The sequence below is a fragment of the Phocoena sinus genome, chromosome 12 (assembly GCF_008692025.1).
Source record: "Phocoena sinus isolate mPhoSin1 chromosome 12, mPhoSin1.pri, whole genome shotgun sequence".
In the NCBI taxonomy this organism is placed as follows: domain Eukaryota; kingdom Metazoa; phylum Chordata; class Mammalia; order Artiodactyla; family Phocoenidae; genus Phocoena; species Phocoena sinus.
Genome location: NC_045774.1, coordinates 21,612,407 through 21,636,665, shown reverse-complemented (window position 1 = coordinate 21,636,665; position 24,259 = coordinate 21,612,407). Strand labels below are relative to the sequence as shown.

At 37.1% G+C, this 24,259-nt stretch overlaps 1 protein-coding gene across 5 annotated transcripts in view; it reads left to right on the top strand.

Annotated features, from left to right (window-relative positions):
• The first annotated feature begins 206 nt into the window (after positions 1–206).
• Positions 207–24,259, top strand: part of AIG1 (androgen induced 1) — a 234,042-nt gene continuing 209,989 nt past the window's right edge. Inside the window, exons 1-2 of one of the 5 annotated variants that reach the window (XM_032651163.1) lie at positions 240–526; positions 649–984. In XM_032651163.1, coding sequence (XP_032507054.1) covers positions 386–526; positions 649–651 — 144 coding nt within the window. In that variant the 5' untranslated portion in view covers positions 240–385 and the 3' untranslated portion in view covers positions 652–984. Of the gene's footprint in view, positions 527–648; positions 985–24,259 lie in introns of those variants that run through there. The other 4 variants (XM_032651161.1, XR_004352527.1, XM_032651160.1 and 1 more) reach the window with 4 other exon arrangements.

The window sequence follows — 24,259 nt, the reverse complement described above, 5'->3', positions numbered from 1 at the left end:
CTCTGGCCGCGGTCCCCGGAACTCGGCGCGCGCTCCCCGAGCCCCGGTCGTCCTCGGAGGCTGCCCACCCGCTCTCGGGGCTCTGAAGGGCTGCCCCGGGCCGGGTCTCCGGGGCCCGCGAAGGCAGCAGCAGAATGACGTAGATGACGAAAGAGCTGACGCCACGCCGCCCACCCCACAGCCGCCGGTGCCGGCACACACCACACCGCCCCGCCCCGCCCGCCCGCGAGGTTGCCCGCGCGCTCGCGGTCGCGCCGGTCCCGCGGGACACGTCCCGCCAGGGCCCCCGCCCGCCCCGCCCGCGGCCGGAGTTCCCACGGCGCCCGCCAGAGCCCTGAGCCGCCAGTCCTCCTCGTCGCCGAGCCCGTCCGGGCCTTTCGCGAACATGGCGCTTGTCCCTTGCCAGGTGCTGCGGGTGGCCATCCTGCTGTCCTACTGCTCTATCCTGTGCAACTACAAGGCCATCGAAATGCCCTCGCACCAGACCTACGGAGGGAGCTGGAAATTCCTGACTTTCATTGATCTGGTAAGGTCGCTCCCCTCCCCCTCCCCCGTCCTCCCCTCACTCCGAGCCCGGGTGTGTTTGTGGGTGCGCCGGCACCTGCGCGCGTGCTCCAGCATCCACGCCGGTCCTCGCCTCTTCCCCAGTGACTGCGTCTGAAGGCCAGGCTGCCCCCGCAGCAGCACCTTCTGTAGTACCCAACGTTATCTGGTAGCTGGGGCACGAGTGGAGGTGGGGCGCAGCCAGGTGGTGGGCTCTTTGGAGGGGAACACACACCTGCTTCTAAGAGGTGGCACGGGAAGATTCTCAACTTAGCAACTGGATCGAACGACCTTGGTCATGAGCGGCCTCAGACCCGTTCGCCCCCAAGGTGCTTTCCAGAGCACCCACCGTGGGATCAAGTCGCAGCAGCTGAAGGAAACTGGGTATTGTCGAATTACTTGGTGTTTCCTCTGAAAGGACTGTCCTCCTAACAAAGGAAAGAAGGCTCCTCATAAAGAAGAGAAATCGCCTAATAAAGTTGTCTTCTTTGCATCTGTTTTTGCCCATTGTCAGTAATTTACCTCCAACCTTCCCCCACCCCCCAGAAGCGTTAGAAGAGAGAGCTTTTCAACACGCATTCACAGTGGACTTTATACTTTCCCTATCTTCCCGTGTAAAAGTTCGCAATAGTTCGCATAAGCAGCTCCTCTGTTGGCACAATGATGGCCTTGGCAGTTGGAGGGTTTTTGTTGGTTTGTTTTGTTTTTTTTAACAGTTTATCCACTTCTGGCACTGAAAGGGACGGAGAAGTATCACATGAGCATAAAACCCAATAAGGACATGGGGTGGAACCTAGGAACTTCAGGGTGAAAGACTGGCCCAAACATACACTAAAAGATGGGCAAGTATGGACAGAGAATTAAAACAAAAGCGAGGAGTTCTGAGGACTAGAGAAAATGTAGAACCAATTCCTGGATCGCCAGAACTGCCCGTCCAAGGTTATACACAAGGTTGGCTATACAAGCAAGATTGTAATCTCTAATTGTTGACCCTTCATTTTGATGAAGAGAACTTGACACCTGTTTTAAGATACTTCCAAAGGCTTAGGATGCTTCAAAGATATGCAGTCAGCAGGTTTTTGTATAGAAATACCATTTTAAATTTGTATCATGTTAGATACTTTCAGAGAAGAATTTAAGCCCTTTCCCCCAGCACTTTCCAAACTGGGCACCAAGACTGACCAGGGCATAGAGTGTTTCGGGGGTTTCAATTTTCAGTTCCTCATCTTCCAGCTCTTTCTTGAAACTGATCTGTCTCTGAACACGGGTGTTGCCTGCCAGTTCTCCTTTCTTCTGCCCTGTTCATCCAAGGGACAAACACGTGACAAGGCTCTGTGCTGTATTTATCTGTTCCTTTTAGGATTCAGAAGATAGACAGTTGTCACTAGAACTATCTTCATATTTGATTGAAAAACAAAGACTTATCTTGACAGAAAGTCTTCTTGAGTTGATTGGGTCGTCATTGAGGATTGGCTCTACCTTTTATGTTATGTAGCAGACTTCCGGAGACTGAAACCTGCAGGCCTGAAGTTCTGATAAATATGTATCAGAGTGTTAGAAATCATGTCCCCTTTTCAACTGTTCAAACTTATGTTAAAAATATTTAGATGTTATTTAAAAAATATGTGCATAGATTTTCAGAATTCTTTTACTGGCTATGTGAACAAAATTTCTCTTGGATCACTACCTTATCCCATTTCTCCTGATCTCACTTTGAGCTGGCCCATTTGAGTGTTGTCAAGGAACAGCACTGAGCTGAAATACGGATGGAAACCCCACCAGAACCATAGAAACTATGAACAGTTCTCAGAAGCACCTTTGCATTAGATATAGTTTTGGGGGCGCAGGGGAGGGGATTAGCAGGTGAGAGCAGTAGAAATTGAGGGTATTGTTAACCCATGTGCGAAATGACAACTCACATTGGCATTGCTTACTGTGTGTTATAAAACAAGACTCACAAGAAACGATGTACCTCTCATAACCTTTGAGGGACGTGAAACTGTAGTAGAGCCAATCTGACTCGGCTTAAACTGTCAGACACTTTATATTTTAGCATTTAGTGGTTGGACCTGCCTATTTTAAGTAATCATGACAAATATATTTTTGTCTCTTTCATATTTAAATTCAGTTTGTATAGGGCCTTCAGCCAATCATTCAAACTTTTTATCTCTGTGGCTTCTGATTAAAATATAACAAATCTTTAATTGAGGGTTCCTGTGAGAAAATATGTCTAGAATATATTCAAAGAAACACTCGTGCAAAGTGTTATTCTTTTTGTTATTAGAGATTTAGAGTCTTTGGAGCTTAAGCATTGTACAGCTGTTAAAACAACCAGCCTGTGAGTCCCTACTATTGGTATGAAAAGATTAGGCCACTATAATTTACCCATTTAACTTTTCATTTTTCTGTGTTAAAAAAAACTGAATAAATTTTATTACTTAGTGCTTGGGACATTTTTAATGATTCTAAGCTCATTAGAGCAATTTTGCCAGAGGGTTTAGCTTCTCAAAACTTCAGTGAGAAGGCCCTTGTCCTAGCCAACTTGGATCACAGAGAGTCAGGACGTTTATCCTGGTGGCCACAGTCTGATTCCATGATCCATGGCATCAGTGTACCAGAATGTAGCTCAGGAATCTCAGGCGACACGTACCCAGGATCATATGGTTATGTGGCAGGGGCCGTTCCAGCTATATCCATACCTTACTTTGAGTATGAGAGTCATCCCAATAGAATCAGAGCTCATGGTAAAAAGTGAAATGAAAGTTAGTGCATAAGTGAATGAATCTGCATCAGTTGAAGAAAATCCATCAGCTGTGATACTGGTTAAGAAGATACTTGAACATTCGTAACGTTCAGTAACCTTATACTGAACATTATTACTGAACTATTACTGATATATTACTGTTATCAGTAATCTTATACTCTTATTGTTATTCCCCAAGAGCTTCTTTTCCTAGAATTGAAGAACTGTAAAAGAACTAAAAGTGCTTCAGGAAAATTCAAGTAAGTAAATGGAAATGGAATACTGTCTTCACATTATAGGCAGAATAATAGGCTCCCAAAGCATGTCTGCATCCTAATCCCTGGAACCTGTGAGTGTGTTAGGTTACATGGCAAAGTAATTAGAGTTGCTAATCAACTGACCTTCAAATAGGGAGATTTGCTCAGATTATCCATGTTACCCCAAGGTTTCTTAAAAGTGGAGGGAGGCAGGGGAGAAGAGTCAGTTGGAGGAAGATGTAACGGAGGAAGAAAATCCCAGAGAGGTGCAACACGGCTGGCTTTGAAGATGGAGGAAGGGCCCAGGAGTCAAGGAATGTGGGAGGTGTCTCCACGCTGGAAAGGGCGAGGAAATAAATGATCCCTAGAGCCTCCAGAAGGAACATAGCTCTGCTGACACCTTGATTTTAGCCCAGTGAGACCCATTTTGGACTTCTGACCTCCAAAAGTATAAAATAATAAATCTGTTTAAATCACTAAATTTACGCTAATTTGTTGCAGCAGCAATAGAAGACTAGTATACTTGGCTCTAAATCCTGTGACCTAGAAAAGAAACCTTAAATGTTGTTGTACTGATGTGGTGACTCAGCTAGTTCTTTATGTGTATTAGATAACTGGTTAATTTTAGTTTTAACCAGAAACTATGCTGAGGAGACATACATGTGACAACAGGCAATGTGAGAATCTATGAAAATGGAATAACTTTGGAAAAACTAGGCCTTTTCTTTACTGTGAAGTATTTTAGAAATTATCATTGTGAAACATGCCATGCTGGGAGGAATACTCTTAACTGGAAATAAGCTGGAAAGAAAAAACAATTAAACTGACGAATGTTCAAGTATCTTCTTAACCAGTATCACAGCTGATGGATTTTCTTCAAATGATGCAGACTCATTCACTTATGCACTAATCAAATAATTTCCCAAGTTATATAATAATTGTCCCCCAAAATAATAGAAATGAGGAATCAATCAAACCAACATACATAAAGTAAAAGAAAAAAGAAACTGGATGTTGAGGCCTCAAAGTAGTGCTGGAATACATTGGGTGTTAGGAAACATTTGAATAAATGGAACTTTCCAGATGTTCAATGAGTATTCTCTTCTTGTCCTGCTTCCTCCTAAAAACATTTGAAACACTACGGATTTTTTTTTTTTTAAATATATCAACCAGAATTTTATTCAGCTCTATATGGTAGAATGTCTAACACGTGAATAAGAATCAACTTCTTTGAAAAACATGAACTGGACATTTGTTATAAAAAATTAATATTGATTTTGGATTTAAGAAACTGATTTTTAAAGGTTGAAATAGAAATGTGATGATCCCATTTGCTCTAGTTTGTGGTCCTCGCCATTTTGATAGTTACCATGTCTTAGGGCTCCATTATATTCATTATTTCTCCTATACTGACTTTCCATACATGCACAGGCTGAACACCGGTGAGGCCCTACCTCCTCAAAGTGTAGTGTGAGGACCAGCAGTGATCTTATCTGGGGGCCTGGTAGAAATGTGGACCCTCCAGCTCCACCCCAGACCTTCTGAATAAGAATCTACCTGTTAATAAGATCACTAGGTGATTCTTTTTCACATTTTAGTGTGAAAAATGCTGCTCTAGGCCATGCTGTTTTTGTTTTGTAATTTAGCATGGAATAGCTTGTAGGACACAGCCTTCATATATTAATTCTGCCAACTATATTTAAAATATATTTAAACATATTTCAAAATATATTTAATTATGTCACTTTTACTGTGACATAGTTAAAAACATGTTGTAAAAAATTACAACTGTAAAATAAAAGAAAGAGAAAAATATGTATTTGGCACCAAGGGTAAGCTATTTGTTGCAACTGAGAAACAAGTTTGTCTAATCTTTAGGGAAATCAGGTGAAAAAGAATACACATTTGATTGTATTGTCTCTACTGTTGGAATAAAGGAAGCATAACAATTTATCAGGAAAAATACAATTCCTTCCAGGCACTGACTTTGCAAGGTTATTTATCACTCAGCTAGTCATGTAAATGACATCGGGTAGCATAGCAGGTAATGCCTTTGATTGTTTTCTAGCAGATTATCAATAGAAATATTCTTATTGTTGATGTTTTTTATATTATGATTTTATGAAAGCCAAAGGCATGGTCTTCTGTTTTGACTGGGTGAAGGCATTTTTGTAGAGGTTTAAGGTAGTATAATCTGGGTACTTATTTTTGTTATCTAAATCCGTTTTGCAAAAGAATTTTAGAAAACCACAGAGTGAGCAGGATAAATAAGTGTTCAGATGTTGAAAAGCTTGGGGTGTTCAAAGAGCAGGAAATGGTCAAGTACACCTGGAGGATAGATTTTTTGCTTTTAGACACACTAAGAATTTTTGACCTTTAAAAATGTTTCAAAGGGAGAAAAAACTGCATAAGTATACTAAATGATGCATTTGAGTTTGCCATATTTACTTATATACTTACAATAAAATATTCTTGACTCCATTAAGTGCATGGCTTAATTTTAAATAGGAAATAAAATATCTTGAGAAGAGATTCTGCATACTATTATGTAACTATGATACTTAGCTTTGCCAGTCAAAACCGCAGAGTGCCATGTGAAGGCCAGTGGTTCATTGAGTAGTCTGAACAAAATTAGATTGGTTTGTTTTGGTTTGGTTTTTTCTTTTTTTTTTTTTTTGGATATTATACAAAGAGGGTGAAACTGCAAATTTTTTTTCAGTACAATCAGACTTGACCCTAAAATGCACGTAAACTTTAAGGATTAAATAATGCTTTTTCCTAACCTGGGAGAAGAATTTTGAGTATAATACTTTACACAGAGTCCTCTTCCCCCTCTTTGAAAGTGTTTCTTTTGGAGCAAACATAAAATAGGGGCCTGGTTTTGTCAGAGTCGGGGAAATAGTTGATGATATAATCTCTAATTCCCTTTCTTAGTTGCAAATGTTATTGAAATTACAGAGTCATCTGACCGTGTTGAGGTCACTTCTTTTCCCATCTCTGCCATCCCCCATGTCTGGTATAACATTTAACAAAATTGGTAGCTGCTCTTGAGGCTTTCATTTGTTTCTCTGTGTTCCCCTGAAATGTCATATGTTTCTGTGGAAGTGTGAACAATACTACAGTTTTCCATATTGAATCAGATGTTCCTGTGATCCAAGCACACTTGGAAAAATCTTACTGCTTAGGATTCCATAACAACATAGCTTTCTTTTGCGTCTAGCAGCCTGTGGCTAGACAGTTAAAGGGCCCTTGTCTCACCTGCAGGGTATTCCTGCCAGAGGACAGTGAGTACAGACCCCTCTCTGCATGTGAGAGACCCCTGGGTCAGATCCATCGTGGAGGGCAGCAAGGTATGCAATGTTGCTTTGATAGGCTGGATCAAGACAGGCTAATTAGGAATCACCAGAGAAATTGCTTGAATTCACCAAGTGATAAGAATACTGTTATTTTGAATCTTGAGCAAATGGCATGTGTTCATGACAGTGCTTTAGAAGCATGGAATTCTAAAAAGTCAGTGAAAAAAAAAAGTGAAAAAAAAAAAAAAAAGTCAGTGAGACAGTGGTCTAGCCCTTTCAGGTTGACATATTTAGAACTGTCAGGCTGTATTACAACTTAAAATTTTAATTTCAAAAGTAGTACCTAAAATTCCAGAAAATTTGTATAATACTGGAAACCGTAGGGAAGCAAATATATTCCATCTTAAGTGTCCCTAATTTTCAGTGCATCTTAGCATTGAAGTGCTTCAAGATGGTATTTACTTCAGAACTTCATGAACACTCAGAAACACACATAGAGGGAAAGTCCGACTGTGTATATATGCATGTATACATTATATGTATAATGTATGTGTATATATGTGTGTGCACATTTACATATTCAGATTTCAGAAAAATCTGAAATTTTGTGTATGCTGAATAGAAGTTCTTTGTCAAATACGGGATTTGCAAACATTTTCTCCCTGTCTGGGAGTATCTTTACCTTTTGTTGGTATAGACAGGCCCCAATTTACAATGGTTTGACTTTATGATTTTTCGACTTTTTTGTGGTATGAAAGTGATATACATTCAGTAGAAACTGTACTTCCAGTTTTGAATTTTGATCTCTTCCTGGATTAGTGATATGTGGCACAATATGCTCTTGCAATGCTGGGCAGGGCAGTGAGCCCCAGCTCCCAGTCAGCCATGTGATCAGGAGGGTAAGCAACCAATACACCTACATTCTGTTTTTCACTTTCAGTAGAGTATTCAGTAAATTACATGAGACATTCAACACATTATTATAAAATAGGCCTTGGGTTAGATGATTTTGCCCAACTGTAGGCTAATGTAAGTATTTTGAGCACGTTTAAGGCAGGCTAGGCTAAGCTATGATGTTCAGTAGGTTATGTGTTCAGTGCATTTTTGACTTAGGCAATATTTTCACTTTACCATGAGTTTATCAGGATGTGACACTGTGGTAAATTGAGGATGATCTGTAGTATCTTTTGCAGAGCAAAAGTTTATCATTTTGATGACATCCAATTAATTTTTGATTGGTGTGTAGTGCTATCTCATTGGGGTTATAATTTGCATTTCTCAAATGGCTAATAATCTTGAACATCTTTTCATGTCTTACTTGCCGTGTGTATGTCCTCTTCAGTGAAACAAATAGTATTGTTAAATTTTACTTTTTGTTAAATGTTAAATGCATTTGATTTTTGCATATTGACCTTATATCCTATGATTTTGCTAATTCACTTATTCATTCTAGGAGCTTTGTTGTGGATTTCATGGAATTTTCTTTTTTTATATAGACAATCATATCATCTGCTAATAGAGACAGTTTTCTTCCTTTCTAATTGTCATGGTTTTTTTTTTTTTTCATGTGTTGTTGCATTGGTTAAGACTTCTAATATGATACTGAACATAAGTGGTGAGAGTGGATATTCTTGTCATTTCTTTTTCAGGAGGAAACAGTCTTTTGCAAGTAAGTATAATAGTAGCTATAGACTTTTTATGCATATACCCTTTATCAGTTTGAGTACATTTCCTTCTGTTTCTTGTTTACTGAGAAGCTCTTAAAAAAATATCGTAAATGGATGTTGAATTTTGTCAAATGATTTTAACTGCATCTATTGATATGTTCATATGGCTTTTTTTCCCTCTTAATATGGTGAATTACATTGATTGATTTTTGAATATTAAGTCAGTCTTACACTCCTGGGGTGAATGCACTTGGCTGTGGTATATTGTCCTTTTTATATATTGCTTAATTTGATTTGCTAATATTTTGTTGATTTTACCTCTCTGTTAATGAGGAATATTTGTGTGTAGTTTTTTATTTTTCTTCTTTGCCTGACTTTGATATTAGTGTAATGCTAGCCTTATTCCTCCTCAATGTTCTGGAAGAGATTGAGCAGAATTGGTTTTACTTCTTCCTGAAATTTGTGACAGAATTTATAAGTGAAAACCACTGGGCCAGGAGTTTTCTTTGTTGAAAATTCATTTTGGTTGATTTCAAGATATAGGAGTATTCAGCTTATTTCTTTCTTTTTCATTGAGATTTGGTAGTTTATATCTTTCAAAAAGATATAATTTCATCTAATATCAACATTCTTTCCTTATCTTTCTCTTATTGTCTTTAGGGTCTGTGGTGATAATCACATTTCATTCCTGATATTGGGAATCTGTGTCTTATCTCTTTTTTCTTCATCAGTGTGGCTAAGGACTTCTCAATTTTATTTATGTTTTTCAAAGGTCAGCTTTTGGTTTCACTGTTTTTTTCCTATTGTTTTTCTGTTTTCAATTTCATTGATTTCTGTTTTTAAAGTTTATTACTTTCTCCCTTTTGTTTTGGGTTAAACTGGTTCTTCTTTATTAGTTTCTTAACTAATAAATCTGTGGAAACAGATTGTTTATTTATTAAATTGAGTCCTTCCCTTTTAAAACATTTAATACTAAGTACTGCTTTAGTTGCATCTCAAAAGTTTTAATACATTTTATTTTCATTGTCATTCACTTCAAAATATTTTAAAAATTCCTTTGAGTCTTTCTATTTAAAATTATCAAGTCTTTGTTTTTGGAGCAGTTTTAGGTTCACAGCAAAATTGAGGGAAATGTAGAGAGATTTCCTGTATATTCCTTGCCCCCATGAGAGTCTTTCTATTTTACAATGGTTATTTAAACATGTGGGGTTTAATTTACACATTTTTGGCTATATCTGAGATATCTATCATTTGTTTCTAGTTTAAATTCCATTATGATCAGAGATCATTTTCTGCATGATTTCAATTCTTTTAAATTTGTTAAGTTTGTTTTTATGGCTAAAATATGGACTATCATGTTGAATATTTCATGTACACTTGAAAAAAAATGTATTCTTCTCTTGTTAGGTAGAGTGTTCCTTAAATGTCAATTATATTAAGTTAGTGGATAACGTTGATCAGGTCTCCTATATCTTGCTGATTTTCTGTCTGCCTGCTCTCTCATTAACAGAGAGGAGCATTGAAGTCTCTCTGTAATCGTGTAATTGTGTAAAAGTGTAATTATGGGTTTGTCTATTTCTTGTTTCAGTTTTATCAGTTTTACTTCACATATTTTGGGACATATACATTGTTAAGTACATACACATTTAAGAATGCTATATATCTTGATGAATTGTTTGTTTTATGATTATAAATATTCTTCTTTTTCCTTGATAAATTTCCTTGTTCCAAAGTCTGCTTTACTTGATATTAACATAACTTTTCCAGCTTTCTTTTGATTGTATATTTTTTTCATCCTTTTACTTTTATCTTATCTATAGTGTTATATTTAAAGTGGATTGTTTTTTGACATACTGAGTCTTATTTTTAGATTTATTTGATAATCTCTATACTTCAGTAGATACTGTTTACATTTAATTTAATTATTGAAATGGTTGGATTTAGGTCTACCATTTACTATTTGTTTTCTTTTTCTTACCCTTGTTTTGTTCCCTCATTCCCCATTTCCTGCCTTCTTCTGGATTATGTGAGTATTTTTTAGTATTCACTTTAATTTAACTATTGGCTATTTGGATTATCTCTTTGTATCATCATTTTAGTTGCTGTTCTGGGATTATCATATACACACCTCACTTTACACAGTCTAGAGTGAATAGTTTACCACTTCAATTAAAACATACAAACCTTATCAATTTACCCTCCCCACTTTATGTGATAATTGTCATATTAAGTACATCCAAATAACTTGAGAACTCCATAGACAATATTATAAGTTTTGCTATCAAGTCAAATATTTTAAATAACTTCGTAGAGTAAAATAGTCTGTTATATTTACCCAGATATTTACCATTTTTATTGTTCTTCGTTCAGTCCTTGTGTCTATATTTCCCTCTGATATCATTTCCTATAAGCCTGAGAACATTTTTTTAGCATTTCTTTAAGAACAGATCTATTGGCAACAAATTCCTTTAGTTTCCTTAATCAAAGACTTCTGTTTTGCCTTCAGTCCTGAAAGATATTTTCACTGGCTATAAAATTCTGGTTAATAGTTCTTTTATCACTTGAAAGATGTTGTGTCACTGTCATCTGGCCTCTGTGATTTCTGATGAGAAATCTGCAATTATCCAAACCATTGCTCCCTTGAATGTAATGTGTTGTTTTCCTCTGGCTTGCTTTAAGTTTTTTCCCTTTATCTTTAGTTTTGAACAGTTTGATTATGATGTGTCTGGCCCTGTTTTTATGAGTTTATGCTATTAGGGATTTGCTGAACCTCTTGAATCTGCAATCTGATATCTTACACTCAATTTGAGAAGTTTTCAGTCATTGTTTCTTCAGATATTCTTTCTGCACCCATCTATCTCCTTTATCTCTTCTTCTGGGACTCCATTGATATGAATATCAGACCTTTTGATTATTGTCACACAGGTTTCTGAAGACATGGGTTTTTTTTCTTTTTTCAGTCTTTTTTTTCCTCTCTGTTCTTTAGGTTGTATAATTTCTATTGATTTGTCTCCAAATTCACTGACTCTTTCCTTTGTTATCTGCATTCTGCTATTAAGTGCATACAAGGAGTTTTAAAATTTCAGCTTTTGTCTTTTTCAGTTCTAAAATTTCCATTTTCTTCATAGCTTCTACTTCTCAACTAAGCATTTCTTTTATTCTTTTAAACAATGTTCACCTTTTATCTTATGGAGGATCATTGAAGAGCTGTCCTAAAGTCCTTGCCTGATAATTCCAACATCTGGGCCATCTTGGAAGTGGCATTTGTTAATTGTCTTTTTCCTTGAATATTGATCAAATTTCTGGCTCTTTGTATGTCAAGTTATTTTTGAACGTACCCTGAACATTTGGAATATTATGTCGTGAGACTCTGGGTCTTGTTAAAGCCCTTTGGAAAACGTTGACTTGCTTTTCTGTTTGATTGTTTAAGAGGCAATCAATCGAGTAAGTTTCTAACTTCACGTTCTGTCTCATAGTGGTTCTGACGTCAGCTGAATTTTCAAAGATTTTGCAATGCTTTTTGGATCTTACTGGAGCTTACACCAATCAAGGGTTAGTCTAGAACTACGGTAATGTTTTCTATGGTAGTTCAGGTCTTGATGCATTTGCTATGCTTCTTTAGGTTTGTTCTGGGCAGGTCCAAGACTTATGTCAGTTCATAACATAGACTTAGGAGTTGCTTCTTTTCAGCTCTCTTCTCTCCATGATTTCTCCCATACTCTACAGCCCTCAGACACTCTTTCTCTTAGTTTCTCTGGCCAGAAAGATGGAGTTCTCTCAGAATCTGAGCCTCCTATGCTGCCATGCAGTCCTACACAATTGGAACGTCCTTCACAGAGAAGCAGCAAGAGAAAAAATCCTCTGTAAAAAGGCCTTTTCCCAGTTTCTCTGGTTTTTCTTGGGGTTTTAGATACATGTGCTGTTGCCTGTGCAGCTCTGTGACTGGGCCTGGCCTCAGAGCACGGCTGGGAGAGAAATGAAAGGTGAAAAAAAAAGGGATCTCCCCCAAAATCTCCAGCACACAGCAGTCTTTTTCCCATACCTCTGGCAGAGAAGAAGGCATTTCTCCTGGAGTTTTTGCTGTCTGTACTTGCTGCACAATGCCAGAATTCAGCTTGCCCTCAAGTCAATTCTAGGGAAAAAAGGAAAATAAAAATTCATGAATCTCACCCATTATGGATCCTTAATTCAAGTTTTCACTTTAATTCCCAATACACCTGGTATGTGTACTTTTCAAAGTCCTTAGGTGGTGGTTTTTTGTATTCTGTTGTGAGTTTTAGTGGGAATGATAGGCTGCAGTCAGCTTTCTCCATCATGGCTGGCACTGGAAGTAGCTTACATATCATTTTAATACCTATTTTTTCCACCTAGAATATTTTTCCATGCCATTATACATTCTTCCATAACATCATTTTTAATGACTGCATATCCCTTTTTTTTTTTTAAAGAAGATGTTGGGAGTAGGAGTTTATTAATTAATTTATTTATTTTTGCTGTGTTGGGTCTTCATTTCTGTGTGAGGGCTTTCTCTAGTTGTGGCAAGCGGGGGCCACTCTTCATCGCGGTGCGCGGGCCTCTCACTATCGCGGCCTCTCTTGTCGCAGAGCACAGGCTCCGGATGCGCAGGCTCAGTAGTTGTGGCTCACGGGCCTAGTTGCTCCGCGGCATGTGGGATCCTCCCAGACCAGGGCTCGAACCCGTGTCCCCTGCATTAGCAGGCAGATTCTCAACCACTGCACCACCAGGGAAGCCCCTGCATATTCCTTTTTATATGGGTGTTTATATTGATTGTCTTAGTGAACAAATGGATAAATAAATTTTTACACACATCTGTGCTTATTTTCTTAGGATAAATTATTAGAGGCAGAATTGTTATACAAAGTCTTTAAAAGAGTATCTTAAACTTTAAGTCAGTAAATTTACATTCCCTCCAATATTTACAGTGCTTATTTCTCTATATTCCTGCTAACACATTTTTCTATGAATAGAAAAATAATGCCAGTGATCACTCAAGGTGCTTCAACCCCACAGTTTCCTGTCCAGGAGATGCTGTGTAAATATTTCACCACATATGTCATAAATATAAGTGACTAGCTATCTTTGACTGTTTATAAAAGCCAGTGGTATTAGGCACATTTAGTTTGGGCTCATAAATACTTGAGGCAAACATAAATCTTTAAGTGCCTAAAACATCCCAGTTAGGATGGAATTGACATGGCTGAAGTGAGCAAAATAGTTTTCTATGCGCAGTAATCATGGGTTTGCTTGTTCATTCTACTCATCTTGCATTAAAATTGTATGTTAACTGAGTCATGAGTGATTTATTATATCCAATTTGAAAAGTCAACATTAGGAGTCCAAGGAAAGTGTGTCTGCTGTAACATTACGCATCCTTTTCTTTGTAATTACACTTACACATCTTTGCTATTTCTAAAAAGACATATGAACATTAGGTATGCATATAGTATGGGAGAATATCCTCTTCTAAAATATTAAGGCATTTGTTCTGTGCCAGAACAGATCATTTCTGTATCAGCCCAGGTCTTTGCAGAGAAGAGAGATGGCACACTTAATTTCGGTAATTTGAGTGAATTTAGTGAAGGAATGATTTACAAGGGTGGACAGGGTGTAGAGAAGTCACAAGATATAGCACAAAACTTGTGGGCTAGTAACAGTGGCAAGTTACCGCTGTGAGGCCTGAACAGTGACCTTCGGTGCTCATCTGGCATGCAAGGACCCTCAGGGGTTGAGGGAACAAAACAAATACCCCAAGGGTCCTTTCCTTCTTCTGTCTGATTTCCTGCCAGTACTCCTCCTTGGTTAAACCCTACAGGAAGTCAGAGGGTAAGAAAGCCTCTTCATGCAGTGCACAGAGATCTACCAAAGTGAATATAGGAAAATTTATTGAATTTAAATCCCTTACCACAAGCACATTCAGAAATCTCTGGCCAATTTGCAGCCATTTGTATATGATGAAGGAAAATTTTTGTTTCAGAAGGTATTTATAGTTGAATATATAATATAATTCTTAACATACGAGATTTTTAGCAAAATATACTATCAATTTATTGTAGAATTATATGCAACATATTATACCTATTAAATAGAGGCTTTATAGGATAAAAGGTGAGCAGCTGGGTTTAGAAGTCAGATCGAATTTGAATCCCAGCCTTTCCATCTACCAGATCTGACTCTGGGTAAATTTATTACCATCTCTAAAGCCTAATGTTATTATTGCTGTTGTTTTTAATTTGTTAAATGGGAATAATGATAGTATCTATCACATAGAGGTGTGAGGATTAAATGTGATAATGTATATTAATTGTATAACCCAGTGCCTGGCACATATCAAGTAGTTAATAAGTGTTATCTACTATTATTCTAATTGTTACATATATACCTGTCAACAGAGACAAGAACCATGATTTGAGAGGACTGTGGTCATTATAGGATGAAACTAATTTTTAAACTAAGTATAGTGTTCAGAAAGGATAGAGAGTTCAATGATTAAGTGCACAGGCTCTGGAGTAAAATCTCCTGGGTTGGCAGCCTAGTCCTGCCTCTGACTGCTTCCTTGGACAAGCCACTTATCTGCTCTGTGACCTAGTTTCTTCATCTGAAAAGTGAGGATGATAGAAATATGTATATACATAGAAAGGATGAGGGACTTCCCTGGTGGTCCAGTGGTTGAGACTTCACCTTCCAATGCAGGGGGTGCAGGTTCAATCCCTGGTCCGGGAGCTAAGATCCCACATGCCTCAGGGCCAAAAACCAAAACATAAAACAGAAGCAATATTGTAACAAATTCAATAAAGACTTTAAAAGTGGTCCACATCAAAAAATCTTTAAAACAAAATAGAAAGGATGAAATTCACAATAATGTAAGAAATTTAGAATTTACAGTCAACCTGGTTTCAGAATCTGAGAGGATAGTCCCATGAAAGCCAGGGCTAGCGCAACTGTTTCCAGATATGTAACTGATGGCCCTCCATATCTGCTGGTCTAAAATCTGAGATGATAGTACTGAAGCTCTTTTCTTGTTTCTGATTCAGGGATAAAGTGTCTGGAAAGACTTCTTGATTCCAGGGTCGTAGATCTGGGAGGCAGCCAAAGTGTTGCCTAATTGGTGTCTGTAAAACCCAGAAACAACTAGGCAGCAGGGAAGTAGGAAAAGGTCTAACAGAAGTGCATTACATCCTAAGAAATGTAATATATACAAACAAAGTGTTGTAGGTTTCTACTACTAAGCAGTAGTGTACTCTGAAATTTACAGTTTCTTTTTCATGTACTCCATTACTTCAGAGTGATAGAGAACCAACCTATGAGTGGGGCAAAATGCCTTCTCAACAGGGCGAACGCTCATTACCTGGAAAGCTTACAAAATACTACTAAATTGAGCTTCAATTGTACATATAAATTATTATTCATCCATAGTTCTGGGACTAGAGCAGCACTGAAGTAAAAGAGTGACCCCCACATCAATCTACATATCCTATCTGTTGGAAAATACTAGTCTTAGATAAATCTTTTTTTGTTCTGAGCTGAGTAAATAGAATAAAACCCGACTATATGCAACCCTTGAAAATATTTGAATAACAAAGGAAATGGAATATCATCTTAGAAACTCACAAGAAGAGCATGGTAATAAAGATTATTTACACTAGGAAACCAACAAGTTTTAGAAAACTGTTCAGAATTCTCAGATTCATTAGAATGAATGGTATGCGTCCAAGAAACAGAGTACAGTGTTGCAAGTTGAGAATAGAAAAATGAAAAAGCAACAGGATGAGATGAAAAGGAAGGTGGGTGAGAGAAGATTAATTGCAAGACTCTAAAATCCACAATGGGACCAGTAAAAACTAAAATCGATACTGTGGAAAATCAGATCAGTATGATGGAGAACAAGCTAAAAAAATTTTCCTAGAATTCAAAAGATAAAGGAAAAGGAACTAAAATAATGAAAATGAAGCCATGACATAAAGAGAATGGAAATTCAATAACAGTTATTATTTCTGAAAAATAAACCACAGCAGTTAGAATAGAAATAATAATCAAAACAAAACTGAAAAAAATTCCCAGTGCTGGGGGGAAAAGAGTTTTGGGCATATGAATTGAAAAGGTTCATTATCTCTCAGGCAAAATAAATAAGAAATGACACACATCTGGACTCATCCTGGCAAAGTTTGTGATTTTAAATAATTATTAGCTATCATATAAGTCTCCACGCATGAAAAACAAAATAAGACATAAACATAGAGCACTTTAACAAATTACCTGCTAGGGAGCAAATATTACAGTACTGAGTCACCTAAATTTAGTATCTATCATTTAGACTCCGAATTAAAGAAAGTAACAGAGCAACACCTACAGAATTTTGAGGAGAAAATGATGTGATTTAAAATTTTGTATTCAACCAAGTTATCTTTTTGAGTTCAGGTAATTGACATTCATTATCAGTTATGCCAGTTTTCATAGAATCCCACCCCTATTTACCTCTTCTTTTTAAAAAAAATTCTATTTATTACTCCCTTTTTATTGAACAAGCTGAGAGGAATTAAAATGTAAAATTCAAGAATGAAGTAGGCATAATATAAAACTTGTGTTGTCTATGAAAATGATGAATTATAGGGTAAAGTCTAAAGAATCTGTTAGGTTTTTTCAGGTTGCAAGGACCAGTGGAATAGTTAAAAACTAAAATGTCTCTAAGGGAGACTATTGGCCAGACATCTAGCTGAGTTAGTGAGGTCCGAATTATATGTTTTTCTAATGTTGTTTCCTTGATTAAAGTTACACAGAACTAATCTGAACAGATGTTTCCTAGCAGAGATACTACTTTAGTGAGTACATGAGAATTATTTGTAATTAGCACATGAAAGTACTAATCTGAGCAGTGTTGGTTTTGCTGCTTCTGTTGCAGTTTACATGAATTGATATACCAAAACTGGCTAAATCACCTTTCTAAACTGTTAGAATGCTTTTATTATTGGTCAGTTTCAAAGGTAAACTACAGTCATATTTAGGCCAGTCTAAAATTAGAGATCTCTCCTGTCTAGACTGCTCCTCTCTTTGCTCTTAAAATATGATTTCAAATAGCATAGAATTTAAAAAAAGAAGAACCTTGTGTTGTCACTGTAAATAAGACTTAATCTTGAAACCTCACGATATGAATTTCCTTGAACTAAGATTTCACTTATGTGTATACCACCACAGTGCTATAAATGCTATATGATGGTCAATAAATACTATATGATATTACTTGATTAGAAGTTTTCTTGATAACTTCTCTGTCTTCAAAAAAATAATTTAAAAAAGGAATATCCTTCAATCTAGACATGGGTCTCTATCAAATTTAAGTTAGAAATTAATAGGAGTATACCATAGATACAGTAATACAATTACAATTGCTTTATTCCTACTTTACATTTTTACTGAAGGACAACCTAGCATTATCATTTTAAATGAATTTTTCCTTCTAATATCTAAAATTTCTCCATATGTTAACAGAAGTTAAACTCATAACTTGACTGTAATAGACATAATCTGAGCCAATTTCTGTTTGTCACAGAAAGCCATTATGATGTGACCTAATTTGATATTTTAAAAATTGCTACTAAGGACTATAGGCATAAATGGAAAGAGAGCAGCACTGTACCAGGGGATCGAAATTATAAAGGAAAAGTGAGATTTTTTTTTTTCTAGAAGAATGCCTGTCAGATGTAACCTCCCTTGCTTTTTGCTGAAATGGGGATTGCTCTGTTATTTTGTAGAGGGAGAATTTCTCAGAGTTATTCTGCTGTAGCCTCTTTCCCAGTCCTTATGGCCCCCCTCATTTCCTCATTTTTTAAGCATAGATTCCATGGTCCAACATTTTCACACCCTTACACACCATGAACTACCATGTCCTTTTCTGCTTTCAGTCTTATTGACCTAGAGAACCTTTAATTCTGACTAAACCCAACTACTACCTACTCATTCTTGCACCTGAGCAGCTGAGCATGATTAAAGAAAATCATGGAAGCATGCTGTTTGGTCCTCCTTCATATTTATGGCCACAGATATCATGTGGGCCCTCAGTACTGCCCAACAATGCACTACATTTCCCTAATCATTTGAATCTCCTATTTTCACAGCACCTTTTTCATCTGTTTTCCTCTATCCTTAAATCTTGGGCATCCCTTCCCTGATCCTCTCACACAGAGAACAATCTTTACACTGGCCTAAGAGCATAGTGAACATGCTGTTTGTTTCAGTTAGAAGACAAAAGCAATCAGAAGAAACTTCTTCATTCTCCCATCGTCAGATCTGCCAATCTACCTTCATTTGAGCCTGTACTCCATGTTCCCTCCGTTAGGATGGATGAACTGCCCATACTTCTAAGGACTACTCTTCCATGTGTGCGCTAGACTCCAAAACTTCTTGCCTACTTGAGTGTTCCATTACTGAGATTATTTCCTCTCCTTCCTGTATTATACAGTTTCCCACTTCAGCTGCTTCATTTCCATTAATCTGCAAACATACTTTACTATCTCTTATCATGAACAAAATAAAATAAAATTTATCTTGGTCTTGAATCTTTTAGTGCCATCCTATGTCTCTTGTTCTGTTTCCAGCAAAACTCTTTGAAAGAGCTGTTTACACTTCCAGTTTCCACTTCCTCTTCCCCCATTATCTCTTAAACCCACTCCATTCTGATTAAGGTTGCCAGTGACCACCACAATGACAAATATAATGGCCAATTCTGAGTCTTCAGTTAACTTAAACTCTCAGGAACATTTGATCCAGTCAGTCACCTTCTCTTTCTTGAGACACTTTCTTAAAACTTGTTTTCTGGGAAAATATACTCTCCTGACTTTCCACCTACATTTCTGGCTGTTTCTTCTTAGTTTTCCTTTCATAATTCTCTTCCTCTTCTTAACCTTTCAATTTCGAATGCCCCAGAAATCAGTCCTAGATCCTCTTCCCTGTATAGTCCACACTCGCTCCCTTGAGGAACTCATTTAGCATCATGACTTTAAACATATTCTATGTGATGATGATCCTCCAAATTTACATCTCGAGCCCCAGTCTCTCCTGAGCTCCTTATTCTTATATCCAACTGCCTGCTTTGTGTCTCTGCTTAGAGGATTAATATGCATTTCAAACTTATGTTCAAAAACAATTATTGGTTTCACCTTCCAAACTTGTTTTTACCTCATTGTTCTCTATTTCAATAAATATCACCATCATCCAGGACAGCGGTGTTGTACAGATCTAGGTTGCATTGTTCCTCTGAATAAACTGAATTTTTAATTTGCATCTTCTGTGTACTTTCCCCACTGGGATCTCATTTATTCAAAATAGGCTTAAAAGTGTAAACAACTAAGTGTCAGTATCTAGCTCTTGAAATTTTTAACCTAACTGGACAGCTACTATATTAATAATATGATGAAAATGATCAACTAATATCCCTTTGTTAGAGAAATTGCTGTAAATCAGGGAATAACCTTCAAACCAGTCAAAGCACGCACATAACGCACCCAAAAATCTTTTAACCAGTTTTATGTCTTGAAGATATTTTAGCAAAGGATTTTTGATTTTTAAAATACCGGCTTTTACCTAGTGTTTGGGGAAGTAGCAAATATTTTGTAATAACTGTAAATGGAAAGAAGTCTTTAAAAATTGTATAAATAATTTAAAAAATAAATAATGGATAGACATGTCTCAAAAAATGACATACCAATGGCCTACAGCTATATGAAAATGTGCAAAACATCACTAGTCATCAGGGAAATGCAAATCAAGAGCACAACGAAATATCACCTCACACCTGTTAGGATGGATCTTGTTAAAAAGACAAGAGATGACAAGTATTGGCAAGGATGTGGAGAAAAAGGAATGCTCGTACACTGTTGGTGGGAATGTAAATTCGTATAGCCATTATAGAAAGCAGTATGGAGGCTCCTAGAAAAATTAAAGATAGAACTGCCATATGATCCAGCAATGCCACTTCTGGATATATGTCCAAAGGAAACGAATTCACTATCTTGAAGAGATATCTGCATTCCCATCTTCACTGCAGCATTATTCACAGTTGCCAAGATATGAAAACAACCTAAATGTCTGTCAGTGGATGAGCAAATAAAGAAAATGAGACAGACAGATAGATAAATAGATAGAAAGAAACAATGGGATATTTTTCAGCCTTAAGAAAAGAAGGAAATACTACCATTTGCAACAACTGGGATGAACCTGGAGAACACTATGCCAAGTGAAAAAAAGCCAGACACAGAAAGACAAATACTTCATGATCTCAATAATATGGGAAATCTAAAATAGCCAAACTCATAGAAGCAGAGACTAGGAATGGTGCTTGCCAGGAACTGGGAGAAGGGGAAAACAGGAAGATGTTTATCAAAGGATGCAAAATTTCAGTTATGCAAGATGAATAACTTCTGGAGCAGTACTATATTATACACTTGAAATTTGCTAAGAGGGTAGATCTTAGGCATCTTGAAAGAAAGAGAAAGGAAGGGAGGAAGGAAGGAAGAAAAAGAAGGAGGGAAAGAAAATGATATCTATGTGAAGTGATGGATGTGTTAATTAGCTTGATTGTGGTAATCATTTCACAATGTATACATATATCAAAATATCAAATTATAAATCTTAAATATATACAATTTTATTTGTCAATTATACCTCGATAAAGCTGAAAAAATCAGTTTTTACCTAGTGTTTAGGGAAATAACCATAAATCATTTTTTGATTTGACCAAAGATGGCCACATTGTTTTTCACTAAAAAGTGGTAAATATTATGTAGAAAATCTGAAAAAGATTGACAAAAAAATACCTCCTGGAACTAATAAGTGATTATAGCAAGGTTGCAGGATACACTCACTTTCCTGTATACTAGCAGTAAACAAATGAATTTTGAAATTAAAAAAAAAATACCACTTACATTAGGATGCCCCCAAATGGAATACTTAGGTATAAATCTAAAATCATCTGTGGAGTATCTATATGAGAAAAACTACAAAATTCTGATGATGAAACCAAAGAAGAACTAAATAAATGCGGGAGAGATTCTATGTTCATGGATAGGAAGACTCAACATGTCTGTTTCTCCCAACTTGATTTAATGCAATCCCAATCAAAATTCCCAGAAAGTTAGTTTGTGGATATCAAAACACTGATTCTGGCAAAAGACCCAGAAAGCCAACAGAAGATTGAAGAAGAACAAATCTGGGGGGCTGACTCTACCTGACTTCAAGACTTGCTATAAAGCTATAGTAATTAAGGCAGTGTGGCATTGGTGAAAGAACAGATGGACAGATCAGTGGAACAAAATAGAGCCCAGAAATAGACCCAAATAAACACAGACTGATCTTTGACAAAGGAGCAAAGGCAATACAATGGAGTAAAGATAGATAGTCTTTGCTAGAACAACTGGAGGTCTACATGCAAAAAATGAATGAGACATAGACCTTACACTCTACACAAAAATTAACTCAAAATGGATCACAGGCCTAAATGTAAAAAGCTAGACTATAAAACTCCTAGAAGATAGTATAGGAGAAAACCTAGATAACCTTGGGTATGGCAATGACTTTTTAGATACAACAGTAAAGGCATGATCCATGAAAGAAATAATTGATAAGATGGACTTTATTAAAATTAAAAATGTCTGCTCTGCAACAGAAAAGAAGAAGACAGACTGGGAAAAAGTATTTTCAAAAGACATATCTTATAAAGACCTGCTGTCTAAAGTATACAAAGAACTCTTAAACCTCAACAATAAAAAACAACCCAATTAAAAACTGGGCCAAAAACCTTAACAGACACCTCACCAAAGAAGATATATGGATGGAAAATAAGCATATGAAAAGATGCTCCACATCATATGTCATCAGTGAAATAAAAATTAAAACAACGAGATACCACTACACACCTATTACAATGGCCAAAATCCAGAACGCTGATGACACCAAATGTCGACAAGGATGTGAAGCAACAGGATCTCTCATTCATTGCTGGAAAAGGTACAGCCACTTTGGAAGAGAGTCTGGCTATTTCTTACAAAACTAAATATACTCTTACCATATGATCCAGCAGTTGTGCTCCTTGCAACTTATCCAGAATAGTTGAAAACATGTTCACAAATGAACTTGCACATGGATGTTTATCGTGACTTTATTTGTAATTGCGAAAACTTGGAAGCAACCAAGATTTTTTTTGGTAGGTGAATGAATAAATAAACTGTGGTGCATCCAGACAATGGAATATTATTTAGCACTAAGAAGAAATGAGCTATCAAGCCATGAAAAAACATGGAGGAATCTTAAATGTGTGTTACTAAGTGAAAGAAATCAATCTGAAAAGGCTGTATACTGTAGGATTACAACTACAGGACATTGGGAAAAAGACAAAACTATGGATACAATGAAAAGATCAGTGGTTGCCAGGAGTTGAGGGATGGGAGGATGAATAGGCAGAGCATAGAGGAATTTTAAGGCAGTGAAAATACTTTGTATGTGTTACCATAATAATGGATACATGCCATTATACATTTGTCCAAGCCCATAGAATTTACACACCAAGAGTGAACCCTAAGTTAAACTATGGACTTTGGGTGATTATAATGTGTCGATATTGGTTCATCAGGTGTAACAAATTACTGCTCTGATGAGGGATGTTGATAATGTTGGATCTTGTGGAGGAGGGGCAAGGGGTATATAGGAAATCTCTGTACCTTTCCCTCAATTTTGCTGTGAATCTAAAACTGCTCTAAAAAAACAAACAAAACAGAGCTGGAGGAATTAGGCTTCCTGACTTCAGACTATACTACAAAGCCACAGTCATCAAAACAGCATGGTACTGGTACACAAAACTAGAAATATCGATCAATAGAACAGGATAGAAAGCCCAGAAATAAATCCACACACCTATGGGCAATTAATCTACAACAAAGGAGGCAAGACTATACAATGGAGGAAGGACAGACTCTTCAAGAAATAGTGCTGGGAAAACTGGAAAGCTACATATAAAAAAAAAAACGGAATTAGAATATTCTTTAACACCATACACACAAAAAAAACTCAAAATGGATTAAAAACCTAAATGTAAGACTGGATACATTAAAACTCGTAGAGGAAAAACATAGGCAGAACACTCTTCAACATAAATTGCAGCCATATCTTTTTTGAGCTGTTTCCTAGAGTAATGGAAATAAAAACAAACAAGTGAGATATAATTAAACTCAAAAGGTTATTTATTTATTTTGAACTGTGTTGGGTCTTCATCTCTGTGCAAGGGCTTTCTCTAGTTGCGGCGAGCAGGGGCCACTCTTCATTGTGGTGTGTGGGCCTCTCACTATCATGGCATCTCTTGTTGCGGAGCACAGGCTTCAGACGCGCAGGCTCAGTAGTTGTGGCTCACGGGCCCAGTTGCTCCGCAGCATGTGGGATCTTCCCAGACCAGCGCTCGAACCCGTGTCCCCTGCATTGGCAGGCAGATTCTCAACCACTGTGCCACCAGGGAAGCCCCAACTCAAAAGCTTTTGCACAGCAAAGAAAACCATAAACAAAACGAAAAGACAGCCCACAGAATGGGGAAAATATTTGCAAATGATGTGACCAAAAAGGGATTAGTCTCCAAACTTTACAAACAGCTTATGTGGCTCAATATCAAAAATCCAAACAACCCAATCAAAAAATGGGCAGAAGACCTAAAGAGACATTTCTCCAAAGAAGACATGCAGATGGCCAAGAGGCACGTGA